The 22,498-nt window shown below is 38.7% G+C and overlaps 1 protein-coding gene across 1 annotated transcript; it reads left to right on the top strand.

The window, feature by feature from the left end:
- The first annotated feature begins 203 nt into the window (after positions 1-203).
- Positions 204-22,225, top strand: TSNAX (translin associated factor X). The gene is made up of 5 exons (XM_085315479.1): positions 204-391; positions 1,683-1,797; positions 3,334-3,464; positions 18,858-18,985; positions 20,431-22,225. The coding sequence occupies exons 1-5, from the start codon at positions 376-378 to the stop codon at positions 20,794-20,796; spliced, it is 756 nt and encodes a 251-aa protein (XP_085171605.1). The 5' UTR covers positions 204-375; the 3' UTR covers positions 20,797-22,225.
- The last annotated feature ends 273 nt before the right edge of the window (positions 22,226-22,498 follow it).

Raw genomic sequence — 22,498 nt, 5'->3', positions numbered from 1 at the left:
TGGGATACTTATCCATTGAGATCAGTAGGGGGTTTTCTACCTTTCACTGGGAAAGTGGTGGAACAGGTACTATGCTAGTGAGAAGATGATGTCTGTTAGTAATGTCTCATACTATAACCTTTACAGTTCATCCCGTTACCTTACTGTATTCTGTAAAATACGGATGTAATGGGAAATGCTCTGAAGAGAGACTTGTGATGTTGCTCATTTTGTGGCAAAATTGCTTGGATTTTACATATCCTTTTCTGTGTGTGTTTTTAATTTTTTTTAATTTTATTACTCGGACTAGGTGGGTTCAGGAAACGAAAGCATGAGAATTTTCCACATGGCCAAAGAAGAGAAGAAAAAGAGAATGTGAATCCATCATCAGCTTTGATGATGTCCTTTAAATGTAAGTAAGAATTTCAAAAACTAGTTTATAAAAATGTGCAGTGTAGAATTGCATGTGCAGTGCAATTCTAGATTATAAAATCATGCCATAGGAATGATGAGAATTTAGTGATGGGATAAACCACCTTTCTCTCAGAAGAAATTTGAAACTAGTTGGGCACATACGCTTTTATACTTTAAAGGACCGATATGCGGGGCATGTTAAAATTCTATGAGTATTTGTTAACAGTTTATTTAGAGGAATAATGATCATAAAACGCTATTATCTGTGAAGCATTTATAATATTTTCACTGTGATAAMTAATTACACTTCCTCACTCTTCTATTTGTTCATTTTAGTTAGGCAGAGAGAACTTATATCAGTAAGTTGGAAGCATTCTTTCAAATAATTGATCTCCTTTTGCTTTTGTACTTCTGGTTCTGAAGGAGTATTAAAATCACTTGAGTTTTGATCAAACCTAGCTTTTAGATGAAATGTAACTATTCTTTTTACTAATCTCTGTATTTTCAACAGCAGATATGCTTGCCTTAGTCAAATGCTTACTTTTCTTATTATTGCTGTTTTTTAATTTTTAGAGAATGATTAATCTTCCTTACTAATAATTGCAGATTTTTATATGTGGATTTATTTCTTCCTGCAGTTGCGTGAAAATTGAACTTAACTTTGTGAACAACAGTTTTGCAGAACTGATTTTATTAGTTCAAACAAATGTTTTAGTCTATGAGTGTTTAGGCTACCTTAAAACTCTGTCAGGGTTGAGGTATTTAAAACCGATTTATTAAGCAAAAGTAGTAATAAATGCACTTGATAAATTAACAGCTTTTTTTGCTCTTCATGACTGACAATTCAAAGATGCATAGTTGCCTAAAGACAGAGGTTGGTCTATTGTACAGCTTTTCAGTGGTCCTTGAGTAAGTTATATTCAAAGAGCTAAAGTCACGTAGAGGTGCCTATGTGCTTGTGAGTGCTGTGCTTGGCACGTTGCTGCACTGTACAGCACATCATGCTCTATTCAGAGGTGATTTCACGTTTTTGCTCAGTGCAAAATATGCTTGGAGCATAGGCTGAGGCACTGCTCTGCAGTGCCAGCAGATGGTGGGTGGTAGTCACCTTTGCAACTGTGCCCCATGCAGCAGAAGCTACCTCGCCCACCCTGGGAAAAAGGTACCCCAAAGAAAAGGCCAGTGGGGTAGCGCCAGTAGCAGTTAACTGTAACACAGGCTCTCTGCTCTTCCCTTGCATTGGAAGCACGTCATAATCGTGCCTGTTACTGCTGTTATTGACTCTGCAGCGTTTCAACTGGAGCTTGACACCAGACATGATAAATACGAACGTCTTGTGAAGCTCAGTCGTGATATAACTATTGAAAGCAAAAGAACAATATTTCTGCTCCACAGGTTTACCAGGTAAGTCATGCTGTTTATGAAGAGTTTCATGCTCATCTGGAAGCTGCCTTGCAGTGTTCTCTGTATTTGTGAAGAACAACTGCAATGTTCTGTTAAGAGGGAACTGATTAACTTTCCATAAGCATCCTTTAGGGTGGTTGTGAGCTAGTGAGTGCACACTCCAGTTAGAGAATTAAAAGATGCTAGTTGAAGTTTCTTAGTTGTCTTTACTGAAGTATGATTGAGGAGACTATAACAGAAGAGAGCTTTCCAGCTTCCAGCATACTGGGAGAGAAGAGCTGGAAGAGGTGAACATACACCCTTTCTTCAGGTTAGTTGCTTCTGCAGTTGCTTCTCTATTTTGGTTTCTGTAGTCCCACCCTAGCTCATCAGTGGAACCTAAGAGGTTTTTGTGCAAAGTTTCCATATGTTCTGTCCCCTCATGAGCTTTCAAGCAATCATTAGAAGTGGCATATGGAATGGAAGAGTTAACAGGAAAATTTGAAGCTTTCCACAGCCTCTTGTACAAAATGTTTACATTTCAGACATTACTCTTACCTATATCAGGTGTAACAACTCCCCCTGTTCCCCCTGCCAATTATCTTTTGCTACCTACACATGCAGTTCTGCTATATTAGTAGGGGTTAGGAAGTTGCCTTCTTCTTAACTTTGTCTTGTTATGAAAAGAGATGTTGTGGTAATTTTAGTAAAAACCGCAGCTTTGACTGTAAATAGGTGCTCCCTCTACAGGGGCTAGATATGCTGAGAACTGGTAGAGGAAAGAGCAGCAGCAAAAACCCCACCCTTTACTCTGAATTTTAAATTACTGTTTTGAAAAAAAAAAATTGTTTTGCTGAGAGTGGGAGTTTTCCACGCAGTGTTCCTGCTTCCCTCTCCTTTTCTTTGAGCCACTATTGTGGCTTTACTTTTAGAAATCTCTTTGCTTTTAAATGCTTTTTCAAGACCAATCTATGAGTTATCCCAAAATATATTGTAAACCTAATATAACCAGCAGATTATTTGGGAGGGGGGAGTTCAAAGGATATTAGATAAACTAAACTTTAAATGCTAAGTTTATATTGTGGATAAGATATTTCAGCTGTTCTGTAATAGCACAATCCACAATTATTTTATAAAAAAACACATGTGAAGTAGATCATGTGTGCTCGATGTATTGCAAAATACTGAATTATTTTAAAAGTCAAAGACTTCTGCAAATACTGTGAGATTTCTAGAATACTTTTTTTTGAAGCCTTTGCATGTGTTTCTCATTGCTCTTACTTAAGTAAGAGCAATAATTATAGTCAGGAGAAAGAACCGTGCTGCCGAAACTGTGTGTGATTGGTTGATTATCTTCAAAGCAAGAGGGAAGTACTTCAGAATCTACAGTAGGTGTCAATGAAAGCTAATCAAACTTTCTTATTCCGGTATGTTCTTAGTTTTTTCCTGATGTAATTGAATATGTGTTGGTTAGTAAACGAGAAAATGTGTAGTATCTTTTAACTATTTGCTCATATTCTGATGGCAGCTATTTCAATTTTTGTTTTATGATTGCAGTGCTCCCAATGGTGAAGAAATATTAAATGAATCTGAAGCCAAGTTAGATGCTGTCAGGCGAAAGATTAAGCAGGTTGCACAAGAACTGATTGGAGAAGACATGTATCAGTTCCACAGAGCTATATCTCCAGGTAAATAATGTCGAAATAGGAAAATGTGCTATTTTGGACTAAAATATTTATCTTTACCTAGCACTGGTTGGTTCATCTTGCATCAGGTCTGAATTTTGCACGTGCCTACAGCTACATCAGGACTTAGATTCATCTTTGCTGTCAAAGCCAGCACTGATACAGGAGAAACTATTGTTCCACAGACTTTTCAGCATTGCAGCTAAACAGGGATTGAATGGGATCTTGCACCTGCGGCAGTTTGGACTCTGACCTAAACGTAAATTGGTGGTAGTTTTCACAAATGTGCTAGGCAGTCATCTCTGACTGAGAGGAATAAATGCAAGATACCCATTTACCCCAACTGAAGGGTTATCATTTCTGTGAGGAGAAGGGGGAGTGACTCAATTGTGAAATTATCCTATTCAGAATTGTTCAAGTTCCCAAATTAAAATCTTTAGTAGGTTTTTTTTAAAGACTCACAATGTACTTCTCTCTGAGTTCAAACATCAGATCACAGTGTGTATCTGTTTGAATCACATCTCCTTCTATGTTAGGCTGCCTTTGTGGCAACATTTGAGTAAAATCTGCCTCTGCTTCTTTACCATCTTGGTAGAACTGTAAAAGTATCACATGTTTATCAAATCTTATTTTAAATGTTTTGAAATCTTTTATGTCTTACCTTGTTCAGGCAAGACTTCTATTAGATTGAGGAGAGCTGAAGATTTGCCCTGAATGATTGAATTGTTTAAAAATATTCTTCTGATTGTTTTTGTGAACTAGCAGCAGGTACATCTATAAAGAGATGTTATTTACAAAACATACAGTGCACAGGTTAACATGTGACATGTTAACTTATGTCTGTGAACCTAAGCTTGTATAAGAGTAACATAGGAGGTGAAAGCTAAGTTTGATGCTTCTGACCTAGGAGGAGCTTGCCATGTCCTCAATGGCTAATTCAGTTACACAGTCCTTTTACCTGTGATGTATTTCTTTATTCAAATTGCATATGAATACTTAGTCTCAGAAAAGCCAGTTAAAATCAATGTGCATGTTGCTGCCATTTTAGCTCAGTACTGTAACGATGCAAGGAAAAGCAGAACAAGACAACTCAAAACTCTGATGCTTTTGCAAGGTAGATGCCCTCAAACTGTGAGCAACGCTGGTCAAAATATATTTTGTTCTTGCTGAATATCAGTTCAAATTTTCCTGTTAAGTACTGCTTTGAACTGAACTGAACTTGCATTCAGTTTTTGGGTGTTTGAACTGATAACCACTTTGAGCAAAATTTAAAAGCTTCACTGAGACTTGTAAACCTTGCCAGAATAACTTATGAAACCCATAGTCCCCTGTGGTTCTGCATAACATTCTTTGTTATCTATATAGCAGCAGCTTTTGAGATGTAGAAGTTGTTCCTGGGTCTTTGGAGACCTTGTTGTAGAAGCTCTTGGCTTTGACACCTGAGTAAAATTTATGCTAGGTAATGAGCTATCGTGCATCAGCTGCTTTGCAAGAATCTATCTTTTTGTCTTTTTATCTGTCTTTTTTTGGTATGTGGTTCACCATGGGTAAATTCAAAGTGATGTACCTACCTCTGTTTCATTAAGGAGGCAGTTGCCTCGAATTAGCTTGCATTTATCTCGTGCTTAACTGTGTATGCCTACGTAGCAGACATACAGAAACTTGATAATTCCATGATAACTTCTGTGTGCACCCCTATCCTATAAAGCAAATGATCAAACTTGAYGCTACCTCCAGATTCTCTCCTCTTAGGAAATAAATCACTAGTTTTACTTTTTTAAAAAAAGAAAATACATCTTTACCAACTTGAAAAGTCGGGCTTTTATATAAAATATATGTAAACTTAATTTAGCAGTAGCAACCTGTAGCTAAACAAACTAATGGAAAAATTTTTCTCTGTTCAAGTTTGCTTTATTTACTCAGTAAACATTAATACGCCGTTATCCTGATTCTTTTTATAATCAGTTTCTGATTTGCATAAAGATGCTTATAAATATCAGGATGGAGCTGAATAAACTGTTTACAAAGCAACTGAAAATACACTCTCAGAAAAGTTCAACATTTCTAATGCTTTTCCCCAGTGTTTTAAACCTGTCTCATAAAATGATTAAGTTATATTTGTCTATTGTAGAGCAGGCCAAATTACTCTAGACTTCTGTCAGAGGAAGTTAGAGGCCTGCTGCCTGTGGATGATGACTCAACGCCTCCACAGCTGCAAGGCACAACCCCACCACTTGAACATGATTTGGAGCAGAGAGAGATTGTCACAGAATTAAAGAATTTTCTTAAGAGAATGAATCTTACTGACTTCTCTAGGCAGAAAGAAAGGAAGACAGAGAGGTGTCAGTGCACTAAATCATAAGGGGCAACAAAAGTAGACTAYGCTCCCCATCCTTCCTGTTGATCAGGAGTACAGTCTCTCAAACAAATGCCTGAACTCTGCAGTTTTGTGGTCTGATACAGAAGACAGAAATATGCAGCCTCAATTGTGTTTCTGGGGCAACTGTAAGTTGCATTGATTGGAGTGGGATTTCTTGGAGTAACAAATGGCAAACGGCTGTGCTTTTACCTTTTTTCCCTTATTTTCTCATGAGTCAGTGGCAAGTCTGTGTAGTCTCTTCAGTTGCAACATACTGTCTGGCCCTCAGATCTCCCAGTTGTTTCTGTAATTAGGTAACTCTTGCCTCATTAAGAAGACTGGATATAAAATCCAGCTGAAATTTGGTGGCCTTTGTTCCATTTCTGTAGGCCATCTACAGTATCTACTTTAGTTCTGGCTCTTCTACATGATGCACCTCTGAGGGGAGTTTCTGCCAGCTAGCGTCCATCATGCATGTTCTTTAAGGGCATGCGTTCAAATATATGCACTTATTACTGAGAAGACAGGCAATGCTTTCAGACCTGCTCTAAATGAACTAATATGAATGTAAGTAGAAGATGCAATTTTTTTCCCTAAGCTTTACTCTCACCTTATTCACTGAATCTTCCACTCTCCAGTTAGTTTTAGGAATGACAAAAAGGGACATGCAGGCTTTGAGATTTACAGGTCTTGACCATGCTGAAGCTGAGCTCAAGAAGGTGGCAAAGATGTAAAAATTCTTGCTGTCAGGATTATGAAGCTGAGCTAGAAAACCTAGAGGCATAAGGAATGAGGGGACATTTAGATAAAGAACTTTTTTTTTCCACCAACACTATTTATGAAGACCTTAAATTGGGAGAAAATAATCATGACAGAGTTTAAGACAGTATTGCTATTGAGTTTGTGTTTTTAAGTCTGGAGTTTTTAATTGTTGCTTTGCAGTGAAATAGTTTGCATGCCTTTTTGAAAATTAGTGTAGCTGGGAAAAATGCTAGATCTTTTCCCTTTATATATTTCCCAGAGTTGTATGTCTTGACCATCTGTTAACTTAGTTCTCAATTCCGATTTTGTATTTTGAAGAAATTCTGGAGAACAAGTTAAAAAAAGGTTGATGAACAAAAAAGTTGCAGTTAGGAGAAAAAAAAAAAAAAACTGAAGAGATGCCTATGTCCCATATCTTGAAAGCAGCATGCCCAATCAGCCTCAAACTTCCTAAAAATATTCGCTTATGTCTTGAAACCAAGCATGAGACATCCTCCTGTTCATCACCCTACCTCTCCCAGAAAGGATAAGAGGGATCAAAACTGGACTTAAAATGGAAACCGTCTTAGCAGACTTAATTGAGGAATCATGACTGCATCTGCATAATAAAGCTGCCTAATACGTATTTTATTCAGTATAATAACTGTTAGTCTATAAATAGAACAGTGCTATGAGTATAATGCTTGGGAATATTGTTTGCCGCTTGTAATTGTTAAATGCTTTTTTTGGGGTTACTCCAAACAGTTGTTCTTTTGACTTGAAGATAAAACAATTCTGGCAGAGCACTAAAGGAGTTTCATGCTTTTCCTCATTAAGAATAGTGCTAATGGCACGCAGGACATTTCCCCAAAGGACACTTGCATGAGCTCAAACACTGAGTATAGCACTAATTGAACAACAACAAAAACTGATGACTGTTTTCTACACGTTTCTTAACAGTACAGATTGTCCCAGGGGATGGTTAAACAAGCAAACAAAGAGATACTGAAATAATGAAGTCTTTTTTTTAATGTAGGGCTCTTCATTTGTTATGTTAGAATGTTCTGCTTTGTTGATATTTTTAAAGCTTTACTATTTGTAATATAGAATTCCTGCTCCTTTGCCCCACTTTGCAGTGTATACCTTATATATCCTGTGAGGAAATGTGTACTGTTTCTTTAAAATTCTTGCGAGATACCATGGAAGAAAAGAGCTGAAAAAGATCATGTGCGTTAATGAAGCAGAGGGAAGAAACTTTTCACTATTTATATTATATGTAGCTCTAATAAAATATTATAGTAAAATATCAATAGTAAACAGCAAAGACCTGTATGAACCTTAAAAACATGAAAGTGTAGGCTCTGTAAAGTATCAGAATTTGTGAAAATATTTTAAGTATCATCTAAATCCACTCTGTGTACATGTAACAACACTACATTTGCATGTAACACTTGTGTAATGCAGAGGTATGAGTAAAACAAGTAAATTAAGATAGAATTGCACCATAGGTGGGCATTGCATGGAAATGAATGAAATACCTTTTTAATATGTTTTGTTAAATCAAATCTCCAGCTGCTTGAAGCCTTACTCAATCTTCTTGTCTACTAAAGATGAGGGATTGGTGACAATGATTTTCTATAGGTCAACTAGAGTGAAAGCACTCTTAGGAGTGATAGTTCAAGCTACATGCTGATGTTTTTACAACCAGGCTATCAGATTTTGCTAGCAGCAAGTGTAGGGTGTAGTGTTATCTTTATGGCTAATAGCTGTACATAAGACAAAACATAGAATTTAAGCCTGTATTCCTTTTGGGGCCTCTTTGCTAGGGTAGTGTGGAGTGATGATAATACATGTAACTAGAATGTTACTGCCTGGCGTTTCTGTTCCCTGTGCCTGTGCTGGTTGTAGTGGTAAATGGAGTGGTTTGCACACAGAAGCTTATTAGTTCCTTGTCGTGTCTGCACTTGCTCTGAATAGGATTAGATGATAAGACTGTAAAGTGCCAGCACCTCGTCAAAGCTATTACTCTATGACTGCTTTTGCTGATGATTATGCGTGAAATTCTGTGCAAAGATTCAGCATTGACACGGTCTAGCGCATTTATCTTGGGCAGGCACTATTTGTGTTGTGAGTGGAAGGAGTGATGTAGCTTATTCCTGTCTCCTGCCTTTTCCCATTTAGAGTCACTTCAGGGGTCTAATCATACTGTATAAAGCATCAGAACAAATTGTGTTGCTTAGTTGGATGAAATCAATGAAGTCTGCGTAATTGAGAAGGAAATATTTTGATTGTGCTAGAGTACTGTATTTTAACTTCAGCATCTAGGACCACTGAACATGGTGCTGTTAGAAATACTATGGGGATGGGTGAGGGCTGTCCAAGTAGTACAGATGCAGGTTATTGATTACTTAGAAGTAATTTGAGATGGATTTTTCTTTTGAATCATATGCAGGATTCTGATTGGAACACAAACTAAACCTACATAGAAGACATTATGTCTTCTTTAACTTCTACTTTGTTTTTAACCTTTTTCACTCATCTTATGTAATGAACATCTCATACTTAAGGTACACTAGATACCTTTCCATATATATGTATTTTTAAAATAAAATCAGTTAAGAACAATTTTACATACCAGAAGCAGTAGAAAATTTTTTTTTATTCTTAACATTAAAAATGTAATAAAAATAGATGATGTATTTAATCGCATGTTCAGATATAAAGGAAAAACATTTTACTGCCTGAGGAAGGTGTAATGATTCATTGTAAACGTCTCACCTAGGAAGAGACTTAAATACACCTAAAACTTAAAAGGAAAGCTATCCATGAAGGAAGCAATCAGATTTCTGAAAGATGGTGGGAGAACATAATAACACAGGAACAGGATGTAGCTGAAGAATTAAAGTTCATCTCCTTGCAGTTGTGGGTGAKAGGTAAGACGCCAGAAATGGAAACAAAGTTTCCTGATGCTACTGAAAAATTAATGGAATTTGCAGTGAATAAGCTAATGTTTATCAGACCTAATTTTGTTAATTTTTCTGTTTAATCACCAAATATGTTAGAAAAAAAACCCAAACAAAACAAAACAAAAAAAAAAAACTTAGTCAGACCAGTCTTCCTTGCCCTCTAAATTGCCTTTTCTTGAAACTTTATACCTTTGACTTCTTGCATCTTACTGTCCTTTAATTATGTCTGGTTCATGCCTTTTTTTTTCCCCATGTTCTTCAGAGGAAGGTAAATGTCAGCCACTGTAAAGCCTCTTTACTTTCTGCTGTAGTATTTTTGTGATCATACACAAGAAATCAAACCTAGGAATAAGAATGTGAATTCAGCCATGGCCAAACAGGGTATATTCTATGTGATTATCAGCTAATCCTTGAAGGAGCCATTGAGTTAGGCAGCATGAGACTCTGAGAAGCTACATACAGTCTTCTGAAGATATGTATGGTGAGTTGGACTGAGTAAAGATCGTCCTTTCTTGTCTGAAGTTTTGCAATATTATTATGGCCAATACTGCAGCTGTTTATTTGAAAACCTAAAGTTATGAAGAATTTAATGAATCATTTGTCTGTAAATTCAGTTTCATAGCTAGTGAATGGAGGAATCCTTGTGCTGTGACTGAGGAGTTTTTTAAACTTGGCAGCTCTATACATCAGTCATTCACAAGAGCTCTGTAGCCTTTGCAAAAAGCAATTGCAGGAGGAAAATGACAGAGAACCAAGAAGTATCTATTAAATCTTTTTACATTATTGTTTTTTTGTTAGATCAGATAGAAGATATTGCCTATACACCAATGCACGCAGCATGGGGAATAAACAGGAGGGGCTGGAGATCTGTGTRCAGTCGCAGGGCCATGATCTCTTTGCGATTAGAGACATGGTGGGATAGCTTGCATGACTGGAACGCTGTCATGGATCGCTATGTGCTTTTTAGGAAAGACAGACCAGGAAGGCGAGGGGGTGGAGTTGCTCTTTCTGTGAGAGAGCAACTGGAATGCATCATACTCTGCCTACGGGTGGAGGAGGAGGCAGTCAAGAGCTTATGGGTGAAGATCAAAGGACAAGCTAGCATGGAGGACGCTGTTGTGGGTGTCTGCTACAGGCCACCTGACCAGGAAGAGGAAGTAGATGAGGCCTTCTATGGACAGCTGGAAGTAGCCTCGTGATCCCAGGCGCTGGTTCTCATGGGAGACTTCAACCACCCTGACATCTGCCTGAAGGACAACACAGCTAGGCACAAACAATCTAGGAAGCTCCTGCAGAGCATCAGTGCTAACTTTTCAACACAGGTGGTAGAGGAGCCAATGAGGAGGGTGTCCTGCTGGACCTTGTACTAGTAAATGAAGACAGACTGGAGATCTGCGCTCAGAAGTTGCCCTCAACCTTTGCTGCAGTGACCATGAAATGGTGGAGTTCAGAATCCTGCATGTAGGAAGCAAGGCAATAAGTAGGATCACAACCCTGGACTTCAGGGAACTGCTTGGAGGAATCCCATGGGTTAGGGCCCTGGAAGGAAAGGGGGTCCAGGAGAGCTGGTTAGTATTCAAGCATCGCTTTCTCCAAGCTCAAAAGCAGTGCATCCCAAGGAGAAAAGTTCAGCAAAGGGGGCAGGAGACCTGCATGGGGGAGCAAGGAGCGCCTAATGAAATTCAAACAGAAGAAGGAAGTATACAGAATGTGGACGAGGGGACAGGCCACTTGGGAGGAATATAGGAACATTGTCAGAGTCTGCAGGGATGTGACGAGGAAGGTTAAGGCCCATTTGGAGTTAAATCTGCTAAGGATTGTCAAGGACAGCAAGAAGGGCTTCTTCAAATACATCAGTAGTAAAAGAAAGATGGAAAATGTGGGCCYGCTACTGAATGGGGTGGGGGCCCTGGTGATGAAGGATATAGAGAAAGTAGGATTACTGAATGCCTTCTTTGCTTCAGTCTTCACTGCTAAGGCCAGCCATCAGGAATCCCAGAGTCTGGAGACAAGAGAGAGAGTCTGGAGAAAGAAAGACTTTTCATTGGTCAGGGAGGATTGGGTTAGAGATTTCTGGGCAAACTTGACACTCAAAAATCCATGGGCCCTGATGGGATGCACCCATGGGTACTGAGGGAGCTGGCGAATGTTGTTGCCAGGCTGCTCTCAATCATCTTTGAAAGGTTGTGGAGAACTGGAAAGGTGCCTGAGGACTGGAAGAAAGCCAGTGTCACTCCAGTCTTCAAAAAGGGCAAGAAAGAGGACCCAGGCAACTATAGGCCAGTCAGCCTCATCTCCATCCCTGGAAAGGTGATGGAACAGCTCCTTCTGGATGTCATCTCCAGACATATGGAGGAAAAGAAGGTGATCAGGAGTAGGCAGCATGGATTCAGCAAGGGGAAATCCTGCTTAACCAACCTTAATAGCCTTCTATGTTGGGATGACTGCCTGGGTAGATGAGGGCAGAGCAGTGTACCTTGTGTATGTTGTGTACCTTGACTTCAGCAAGGCTTTTGACACTGTCTCMCATAACATCCTCCTAGATAAGCTCAGGAAGTGTGGGTTAGATGTGAGGTGGCTTGAGAACTGGCTGAAAGGCAGAGCTCAGAGGGTTGTTGTCAGTGGCGTGGAGTCTAGTTGGAGGCCTGAGGCTAGTGGTGTCCCCCAGGGCTCAGTACTGGGTCCCATCCTGTTCAACTTCTTCATCAGTGACCTGGATGAGAGGACAGAGTGCCTCCTCAGCAAGTTTGCTGATGATACCAAGCTGGGAGGAGTGGCCGATACACCTGAGGGCTGTGCTGCCATTCAGAGAGACCTGGACAGGCTGGAGAGCTGGGCAGAGAGGAACCTCCTGAGGTTCAGCAAGGGCAAGTGCAGAGTCCTGCACCTAGGGAAAAACAACCCTACGCACCAGTATAAGCTGGGGGCTGACCTTCTGGAGAGCAGCTCTGCAGAGAAAGACCTGGGAGTGCTGGTGGATGACAAGTTGACCATGAGCAAGCAATGAATGTGCCCTTGTGGCCAAGAAAGCCAATGGTCTCCTGGGGTGCATTGGGAAGAGTGTTGCCAGCAGGTGGAGGGAGGTGATCCTGCTCCTCTGCCCAGCCCTGGAGAGGCCTCATCTCGAGTCCTGTGTCCAATCCTGGGCTCCCCGGTACAAGAGAGACATGGAGCTACTGGAGAGAGTCCAGCGTAGGGCTACAAAGATGATCAGAGGGCTGGAGCACCTGCCCTGTGAGGAACGGCTGCGAGAGCTGGGCCTTTTCGTCCTGGGGAAGAGAAGACTGAGGGGGGATCTTATCAATGTCTACAAGTACCTGGAGGGAGGGTGTCAAGGAGATGAGGTTAAACAGTTTTCATTTGTCCCATGCGACAGGACAAGAGGCAACAGTCAAAAACTGAATCACAGAAAGTTCCGCCTGAGCTTGAGGGGGAATTTCTTCCCTGTGAGAGTGACGGAGCACTGGACCAGGTTGCCCAGAGAGGTTGTGGAGTCTCCTTCTCTGGAGATATTCAAGGCCTGCCTGGATGCAACCCTGTCTACCATGCTCGAGGTGACCCTGCTTGAGAGGGAGGTTGGACTAGGTGATCTCCAGAGGTCCCTTCCAACTTTACCCATTCTGTGATAGAAGAATGTGTCACAGAGGAACTCCATCCCAGAAAACAAAACTACACAGTATGATTAGATTTTTTTGTTCTACAGTCATTTGGCGAGAAACATGGGTGTTGGGGATTTCTTTTATAATTACCTCCCCAAAACTATATTTATGAGGATAAGTGGTCGTCATTGGTGCTTCAGATCTGCTGGTGAGTTTGGGCATTTATGCAGAAACAGCATCATTTTAGAGAGCTTTCACTGGGGTTTCAGCTGGTCAGAGAAGCTGTATTGCCTTGAGTATTCTTCCTTCTTTGATCATTGGCCACACTAGCACTATTGCTCCTTGTGACCTGTTGAAACTTAAGCTGATTTGGAGCTTCCTTTCTTTGGTATCTTGAACACTTGCCCTCAAGGCTATTTGTAGTGAAAAGTTTGCCATCTAACTGAATGATTTTTAAATCTATATTTCAGTTCTCAGCACAGCAATAGAAGATACTCAAGAGAGCAGGGAAACCTACTTATTCATATGTAATTCGTATTAGCTAACTAGGTAGGAGCAACGTACTAACTTGTGAATTTCTCATCCAAGATGAGCAATCTGCAGAAAAAACATATATTTCTACAAGCAATAACAAAAAAGGCTTCATTAAACTATTCTCTGCAATGTGAGATTAGGCTATTCTCTGCAGTTTTTTACAGGGTTTTTGTGTCTATTTGGGAAATAAATTTCTCTCTTATGGACACCTATGCTAGTTACACAGGGAAGCTATATTTGTTTCTTTAGTTATTGGGAAAACAGACAAACCTTTGGATTACTTTTCTCCTCACTTTGGTGTGTGATTTGGTGGCCTAAACTTTAAGTAAACAAAGTGCAAACAATGTTAACACTTCAATATCTGAAATGCAGCACTTCAACCCATAGAGCTAGAACAGAATGGAACTTCATAGTGGTTATGGATGTAATAGCGATTGACAAACCATTCAGGGCTCAACATGAGAAATTTGCATCAGTTTGACTATTGCAATTAATATTAAACTAGGTTAGACAAATCAATGCTAGACATGATATGCATCTTTATTTTAGTCATATTCTATTAGTAACCAATTCAAGCTAATTAAATATAAGCTTCTCTGACTGTTACAAGCATTCTCATCCAGGTTTATACTGATTACTAAATTGATTTTGAAACTGAATTGATAAACTGGACCATCTTGTTGATGTGGATGTGGACTGAGCTGTATTTTTTCTTCCCAGTTCTCTTAAAAATTCAAAGACTTTGTATAGGTCTGCTTGGCATAATGACTCAGTATTTGAAGCATTACTAAGTGAATAGAAATAGTAACAAAAGACACTTTTCAAATTTAAAAGTTCTTATGAACATTTGCACTAGTACTTTTTTTTAGTTATTCCTATTGTATAAAATCAATTATTTAATGAAATTACAATTCTTTTAAACTTTTTTTTCAGAACAGGATGTCCAGATCTGAAGTGTCTGAGGATAGCTGGCTCTATATCTTTTCTGTATACTGTTATAAAATTAACCTTTGACTTCATACTCACAACCAACTAAGTAACTGTTAGATTGTTTCACTACCTCAGTTTTAATTTAACTACTTAAGCTTTTACTACTTGACACTAGGAAGAGAACTGTGAAGGTAGGAAAGGTGGTGTTGCAGACTGTACAGACAACTCTAAATTGAAATGACTGAGGTGTGGATTGTGAGTTTCATCTTCATACAATGCTGACTCTGAAGAATAATCATCTAATATATGTTTTAATACTTTTGAGTTTATTGCTTGAACTTCTTTCAGCTAACGTATTTAGTTAATTATTTCCTTATTTTGCTAATTCTCCCTCTCATTGACCAACAAGCTTGTACAAGTAGGTTCTTCAAATTTACTGCCCTCCCCATATTCTGCAGAGTTGAGGAATAYGGGCTTTCTGTTTAACTTTTTTTTTGTCTCTTTTCAGGATTTCCAGAAGAATAAGACTTTTTAAGAGGGTAACTCGATAGCCTAAACATCATGATAAGATAGAGCTATAGATGTTCACAAATTGGTAGTTTCACTTGACTCACTCCATAAATCATGCAGCCCTTATGTTCTATAGTGATACTGGAAGGCAATTGCTGAAATTAACTCTCTGTATTTTCCTAACGTCTTTCTAGTGGCTGCTGTAGGCCCATGATTCCTGCTGCATGGTTTAGGGGAGGGAATGGGAAGGGACATAATACAGGCTGTTGTCTACTCATTTCCTGACTGTCAGCAGAGACCATGCTGTGAATGGGGGAGAAAAAAGATAGAARGAGGAGGGAAAGAAGTTGGAGAGAAGGAATATAAGTATGAGAAGAAACAGGGAGAGACAAAGGTTATTCTGGAAGTTTACACATAATGTTGGCATTGCTAACCTTAAGAACTCAAAGCTACGAAATTTGTTTTAGCCTCATTTTTAACTGTTGAACTTACCTAGAAAGGAGAAACTAAACACATTTTAGGAGGAAACTTTCATCTTGTCTGAGCATCATTCTAAATTAAAGCTTCAGTGCATGCATGAACTTTTACTTAGGTGGGATTAAATTCTATTTATCCTAACCCTGCTCCTCCAATTAAGGAACTTCTATTTTTTACCTATTTCTTTTTAGATATATCTATCTTTTCCTGCCTCTTACCATTCATTTGACTCTTGGATTGAATGCACCAATGACTTGGGTTTTTGAAGAAACCTAATTTCTTGCTAGTATGGTTTTAAGTATCTTAGAGAAACCGATAACAGTTGTTTCTCACAGAGTTTGTATATGTAGACAAAGGCAAAAATCTTTAATTAATCAGCTGATGCAGATGGCAAAAAATGGCAAAGTCTCATTTTTTATTGGAAGTACAGGCAATATGGGCTCAGAGCAACTTTTCCATTCTTGCATAGAAAATATATTTTAAAAATACAGATGAAAACTATTATACTGGATCACTGTACTTGTCACTAGTATAAGCTATTTATACAGAGTAGATGTAATAAAATATCAAAATACCTAAGCATTCTGTTACCGTACATCTGTATTTTTAAGGAACGCTAGTAGAAATAATCAAATGCTTTTAATCYGGATTTCTGGTATGTGTACTAAAAAAAACCAAAATGAATCATATAACAGGCAGTCTTACAAATTGTTGCATTACTGGCAGCTCAATCCGTAAATAATCCAATTTTGGACTAAATCCAAAACAAGAGCATGAGGGGAAAGATATTGTTGGATGGAGTAGTGAAATGGGATGGGATTTTTCACCTTGGGGATTATTTGCTGAAAATAGCGGATGTCCTTCCATTAAGCTAAAACATAACATGTTTAAACATCCTTTTACCTGCACATGAAAACACCTTATTTCAAGGTCTTGGGTCATTGAAATGTCATATTTTAGCTCCTAGAAGGAGGACYTGGGGGGGAGGGGGAATATTTTTGCAAAGGAGTTGCTATCAGTCTATTTGTCTATCAGTTTCAAATAAGGTTTTGTAAGGCTTGCTTGTAAAAAGTGGAAGGTAGGTCTCCTAATCCTGAAGAGGAGGTGAAAGTAGATGACAAACCAGACTGACTCTGTGTGTGGCTTTCACCTGGCGGTATTAAACAGAAGCAGTGAGGAGGGTAGTGGAACGTGGCAGCTAGAATGGGAAGAGAAAAGATTATATATGAGAAGGAGCCATACGTTTGTCCTGGAGAGTGACAAAATGTGTGTAGGGAAGGACTGAACTGTGGAGTGAATTGAAGTTAGAGGTTATGGTCAATCAATAAACTATATACTAGAAAGTTTTAGAATTGATTTGGTGTCTCTGAGAAGCTGGGTGAATGCCAGGTTGATTCTTCATGTGTGATGGCCTTGTCCGCAGACAGCAGAGAGATGTTCTCACAGGTGCTGTTACATTAAATGCTGCTGCATCTGGTAGCTTAAAACTTATGCACAGAAACAGCCAAAATGTTATAATAAATCACTAGTCATGTAACAACTGCATTAGCAGGATCAGTCAGGAAAAGAACAGGTGATTAAATCCACCTCTCTGCTACTTCTGAAGTTATTAATCTTAGATGATCCTGATTAGTTTTCCTCTAGTATTCTTCCATTACTTATGCTCCAACTGCTTTACCTAAATTCAGTAGACAAACAATTGTGTTTATTTGGCCTTGCAGCTCCTTGGGTTTGTGGAAAAAAGGATGGCATGTTCCCACTTGTGGAAAAGCAGTGCTGAGTGGCTTTGGCTACTGGTTGTTTGTTCTGCTTTTCCCATTACTATCATGCAGAAGCATAAAGGGTGCAAACTGGCCTTCTGAATTGCCTCCATTCAACTTCCAAATACACACACACACAGATATATGAAAAAATACAGGTCACTCATGAGACTTTTGTGATTGTAATGTGAAAGGCCATCTATAATTGACCTTCCCCTTCTGGTCCCTTCCAGTTTTTCTGGGATATTTCCACCCTGCTCGAGTCTATGTTCTCTTCTTTTTGGTTTGGATTTTTGTTTGGATCCAGATGAAGTCTAAAATTTTTTGCTGTCTCCTGCATAATCTCCACAGACCAGGATCCTGACCCTATAGAGGTCAGTTGGGGATTTTTAAGAATATCCTAATAGAGCCAGGATTCTACTTCTGGAACCCTCATGGACCTCCCAAGTTTTCTCATTTTGCATACTGACAAAATTACTGCTTAGTCCTGTCCCAGTTGCAGCTTGATATAACAGTGTCATCTGCTTTGCTCCTCTTAATGTGAAATCGTTCTCTTAAAGTTTTTCAAAATGCCTCTGCGAAGATGATCTGTGTCATCTTACAGTCTGTTCTTTTAACTTCCTCCTCTGGCTTGTTCTCTGTGCATAGGTCAGATAAAAATGTATTGTTTTTGTCTTCAAAACTCTTTAGTTTAGTCCTACCATGCTTTTTCCTCCAGGTTCATTTCTGCTTTTTTCCACCAGCAGTACCAACTTCAGCTGTCTGCTTATGAGCTTTTTTTTTTAACATGCTTTCCCCAAATCTGCCCTCTTCAAATAAGAAAAAATTGTCAGAATTCATGAAATCACTATCTGAACATTCAAGTTCCTTTTTAGATCTCACCTTTGCTATAATGCAGAAAATTGCCATTTGCTTATTAGGTTGTGGGAGGTAATTGTGATAGGTGGCTGCAGATGGCATACAGATCTGATACAAGCTGTATTTATTTGTTATCCCAGTTTTTATTTCCTTTCCAGCACACTAACTTCTTTTGTTCCCCCTGTATGCCTTGCTTTTCTTTTTGGACATTACAGCCCTGTCTGATTTTTTATTATTTATTTATTTATTTATTGGTCTGAACAGGAGTGATTTGTAACAACAGAAGCTTTGTCCTGGGCATGAACTTCACCCAACCTATATGTTTTAAGGACTCTGTTCACTAATTCCCACAAGACAGAAGTGGGAAATTCAGGTTTAAATAGGTATCTACTGTCACTAATGAGATGAAATGAAGGATTTTTGGATGAAAAATGACATTGGAGTAAAAACACTTATCTGCTGTGCTTTTGGTTTGATTTTCATATTTGAGATGAGTGTTTTGTTAAATTAGCTTTTCATGTTACTTCTAAATTATCTCAGTTTTCAGCTTTTACTAGTAACGTTAAAATAACCTCATTTAAAAGATTTCTAAAATAATTCTAAGCATGGATCATTATTGGGAAGTCTGAATCATTATTTTAATTCTTCTGTTGTTTTCACAGGACTTCAAGAGTATGTTGAGGCAGTCTCATTTCAGTATTTTATCAAAACACGATCTTTAGTTAGTGTTGAAGAGATCAACAATCAACTAATATTTACAGCAGAAGACAAAGAAGAAATAACAAATACGGTAAAAGTTTTCCTTTTCTCATATGAGAGAAGACTCTCACAAGTCCTTGCAGTCACTTGGCTTAGTTGCATCTTTTTGGCGTATCGTTAAATAAGTTCAGTTAGAGTCGTGGAGTTAGATGTACATGTGGACTTTGACTCACTTGTTCAAAACATACTCTTTATTCTGACAAGTAGTAGTCTAAATCTGTGGGATAGAAGTTGTAATCGTTTCACATCCTCTTCATTCAGGGCAAACTGAGCTCCTTCTGATAGATGGAAAGATCCAGGATAGTAAATGTAGAGGAGAGTTTTTTTTTATGGCTGTGACTATGTCTGTAAGTCTGCTGGTGAACAGTGGTGTAGCAAAGGTTGGAGGAGACAAATGAATCCAAGAGACAGTGAACTCTGTGGAAATCTTATCATTCAGTAACGAAATAATCACAGGAGGCATTGGCAAAGAGCAAACTGTACTCAACTGCTATTAAAATGCATTTTCCATGTCTTCGCTCAGTCTTTTGAATCTTCCCTGGAGCTGATCCTGTCGGAGGACAAATTGTGTACCATCTCACTAATCCTGTATCTGCTGTTTCTTGACAAACCTGTGCTCCTACCCTGCCCTAAATAAAACTTTTTGTATGGGGACAAACTACTACCACTGATCAGTTACCTGGATGCAGTTTGATTGACTGGGGGAAAGAGGGGATTCTACAGAGGAGCACAGTGTTACTGCTTTGGATGAATTTTAGAGAGTGCTGCTGTTGAAGAGATTCTGCTCTAAAACACTTTTTTCTTCATTCTCTTAGTAATAAGATATTTGCAAGCAAAAATGAGTTTCCAGCTTAAGTTTTTGTTCTTACCAGAAGCAAAGTCATTGCGACACACTTGTTTTCACAGACTGTGAAGTTGTTAAACCACTCCCCCAAAACCCTAACTAGACTTGTCCATTTAGGTGAAAGCATGTTGTGGGAACAAGTGAACAGAAACAAACTCATGTTGTTTCCTGAGTGGCCAATGTTTTGGAGATAAAAATATGAGAAATTAGAATACCGGAGCTTTTGTCACTTTATGACAAGTTTTCTTCAATAAGTTGGTTTAGATATTTAATAAATTGAGTTGATATACAACAGGTCTGACAAAACTACATCTATTCTATCTAGCATCCTGTAGACATTCTGTTTGCAACTGGGGATGCTAGATGCAGGGTCTGTTCATTATGCTTGCCAGAATGGAAATCACATCTCAAGTGGAAATAATGCTTTCATACTTCACAGAATACTGGAGGGAGAGATTAGCAACTAGTACTTCCGAAAATCAAACTCTGTGGAAGTGCCATGGAATTTATTTTTCCATAATGTTTTTAATTACCATTGCTTTGCAATTATGTTAAGGTCATACATATTTGAGCTGTCATGGACTACTTTTTCCTAGTTCTCTGTACTAAACTTTGTTCTATTCTGTCTTCAGACTTCCARTTCACAGGATAACACTTGGAGCCTGAAGGTAACACCTGTAGATTACCTGCTGGGAGTGGCTGATCTAACTGGAGAGCTGATGCGACTGTGCATCACCAGTGTTGGAAATGGTGACATAGACACGCCCTTTGAACTGAGCCAGTTTTTACGTCAGATTTATGATGGTTTTACTTTCATTGGCAATACTGGACCTTACGAAGTGTCTAAGAAGCTGTATACCTTGAAACAGAGCCTGGCCAAAGTAGAGAATGCCTGCTACACATTAAAAGTACGGGGATCTGAAATCCCAAAGCACATGCTAGCTGATGTGTTCTCCACCAAAACAGAACTGATTGACCAAGAGGAAGGTCTTTCCTAAAATAAGGAGACTGTTGCAACCCAGAAGGGAAGTGGACTTATAGTGGAGAAAACTTGTTAGGGTTTGTGTTTGACCCTTCTCAGAGCTTTTTAGGTAGAGATGTTGTTAGTTTTGTCTATGAGAAGATTGTTTGCAGTGGTGATTTGTAACCAAAAATACTTTTTATGATGTGCAAGAGAACAAATGTTTGACTTTGTCCTCTCAGCATGGAATTTCCTGTATTGCTCCATTGTATCTTTCAGAATGACCAAATGTTCCACTGTGCTCTACACCAGTGATTGTCAATTCTGTGAGTCACCTCAAACTTGTGGTTGCTATTATCGGTTTTCAGCCAGCACAGCAGTGCAAAAATGGTTAGGTACTGTGATTCAGCATTATCTACAGGTTTATGCTGAGCCCTTTTTTCTGAGTACTTGGTTTCTGTATTCATATCAGAGCTAAAACAGTGCACCTGTGTATGTATAAATTCATACTTTGGCTTGAAACTGATGTAGTGTTAAAGGTGCAATGTAACGTAAATTTTGTCTGGTTAATGCTTTTGGCATGAAACTAAAGCTAGGTCAACTTTTCACCAATTGATCGAGTAAATATTACTGAGCATTCATCTTTTTAGCACTCAGTTCAAATTCAGCTCTGTAAATTATACTGGTGCTTTACAATTTTGATGTTAGCTAGAAAACTCTGTAAAAAACCCCAAAACATAGAATGTATTGGTTTACATTTTTTTGTAACACATTTTAATGCAGAATCTGCCATCTTTCTGTTCCTAGACAAAAGCAGAAAACCTGCCAGATAGGCTTAACATGGATAATTCATCATTAGGGCAAGCGGGTTTTGTCCAAAACAAATGTGCTGTGGTATTGGAATTCTACTGTCCTCTATGTTTGTGTTGTCCTGAGGACCTCCAGTGGGATTGAACTGGTATAAATGAAAGAGGGCCAGCTTGAAATAGCTGTTAGCAGGAGCTGTAGCATGTGCATGTTCCTATGGAAAGGAAATAGCAAACAGAAACAAGGCAGACATTCTGGCTTCCACATTTATCTTTGAGGTGAGTATGTCACTGTTGGCAAAAAATCAGAATTTTCTGCCGGTGTCTGAAGTTATGAAAGTCTGATAGTGTGCGTTATGCTAAAGGAAAACAGATAAAATAACATGATCTTTAGACTCCAGGAAGTAGGCCTCCCAACTGCAAATGAAAATACTGCATGTTTTTTATTTCTACTTCCATATGCTGTGATACTGCCAATATTTTTCCCATGAGCATGTCATAAGTAGCTTGGATCATCTGATATATGGACAAGAATGGGCAAATACATCTCTTTCATGTTTGTCCATTGTTTCCATGTAAAGCAATATGTGGTGAGTTGAAAAAGTGTTTTTCCAAATGTTTAATACTTTTTTACAATAAATTCTGAAAAGTATTTACTAATGTATGTTGGTTCTTTTGCCTCTTGGTCCTAATGGCAAATAAGGATTCAAGTTTCCTTCTTATGTGCAGACTTGATTCAGAGTTTCACGTTATTCCTATAATCGTACTTGGAGTGGCACCTTCTGATCCTGAACCTCTTTCCTTTCTCATGAGTTTTATTCTGTGAAGCCTAAAAGCTAACTAGGATTCAGACTACATGAGATCCTCTGAATTAAAAAAATGAAAAAGATTCAGAAAACAAAACAAGTTTATCACTGCAATAAATCTGCAACA

This window comes from Rhea americana, unplaced genomic scaffold, assembly GCF_003343005.1.
Source record: "Rhea americana isolate MKP2758 unplaced genomic scaffold, rheAme1 scaffold_43, whole genome shotgun sequence".
NCBI classification, from domain to species: Eukaryota; Metazoa; Chordata; class Aves; order Rheiformes; family Rheidae; genus Rhea; species Rhea americana.
The sequence above is the reverse complement of the archived record's forward strand: the minus strand, read 5'-3'. Positions and strand labels throughout refer to the sequence as shown.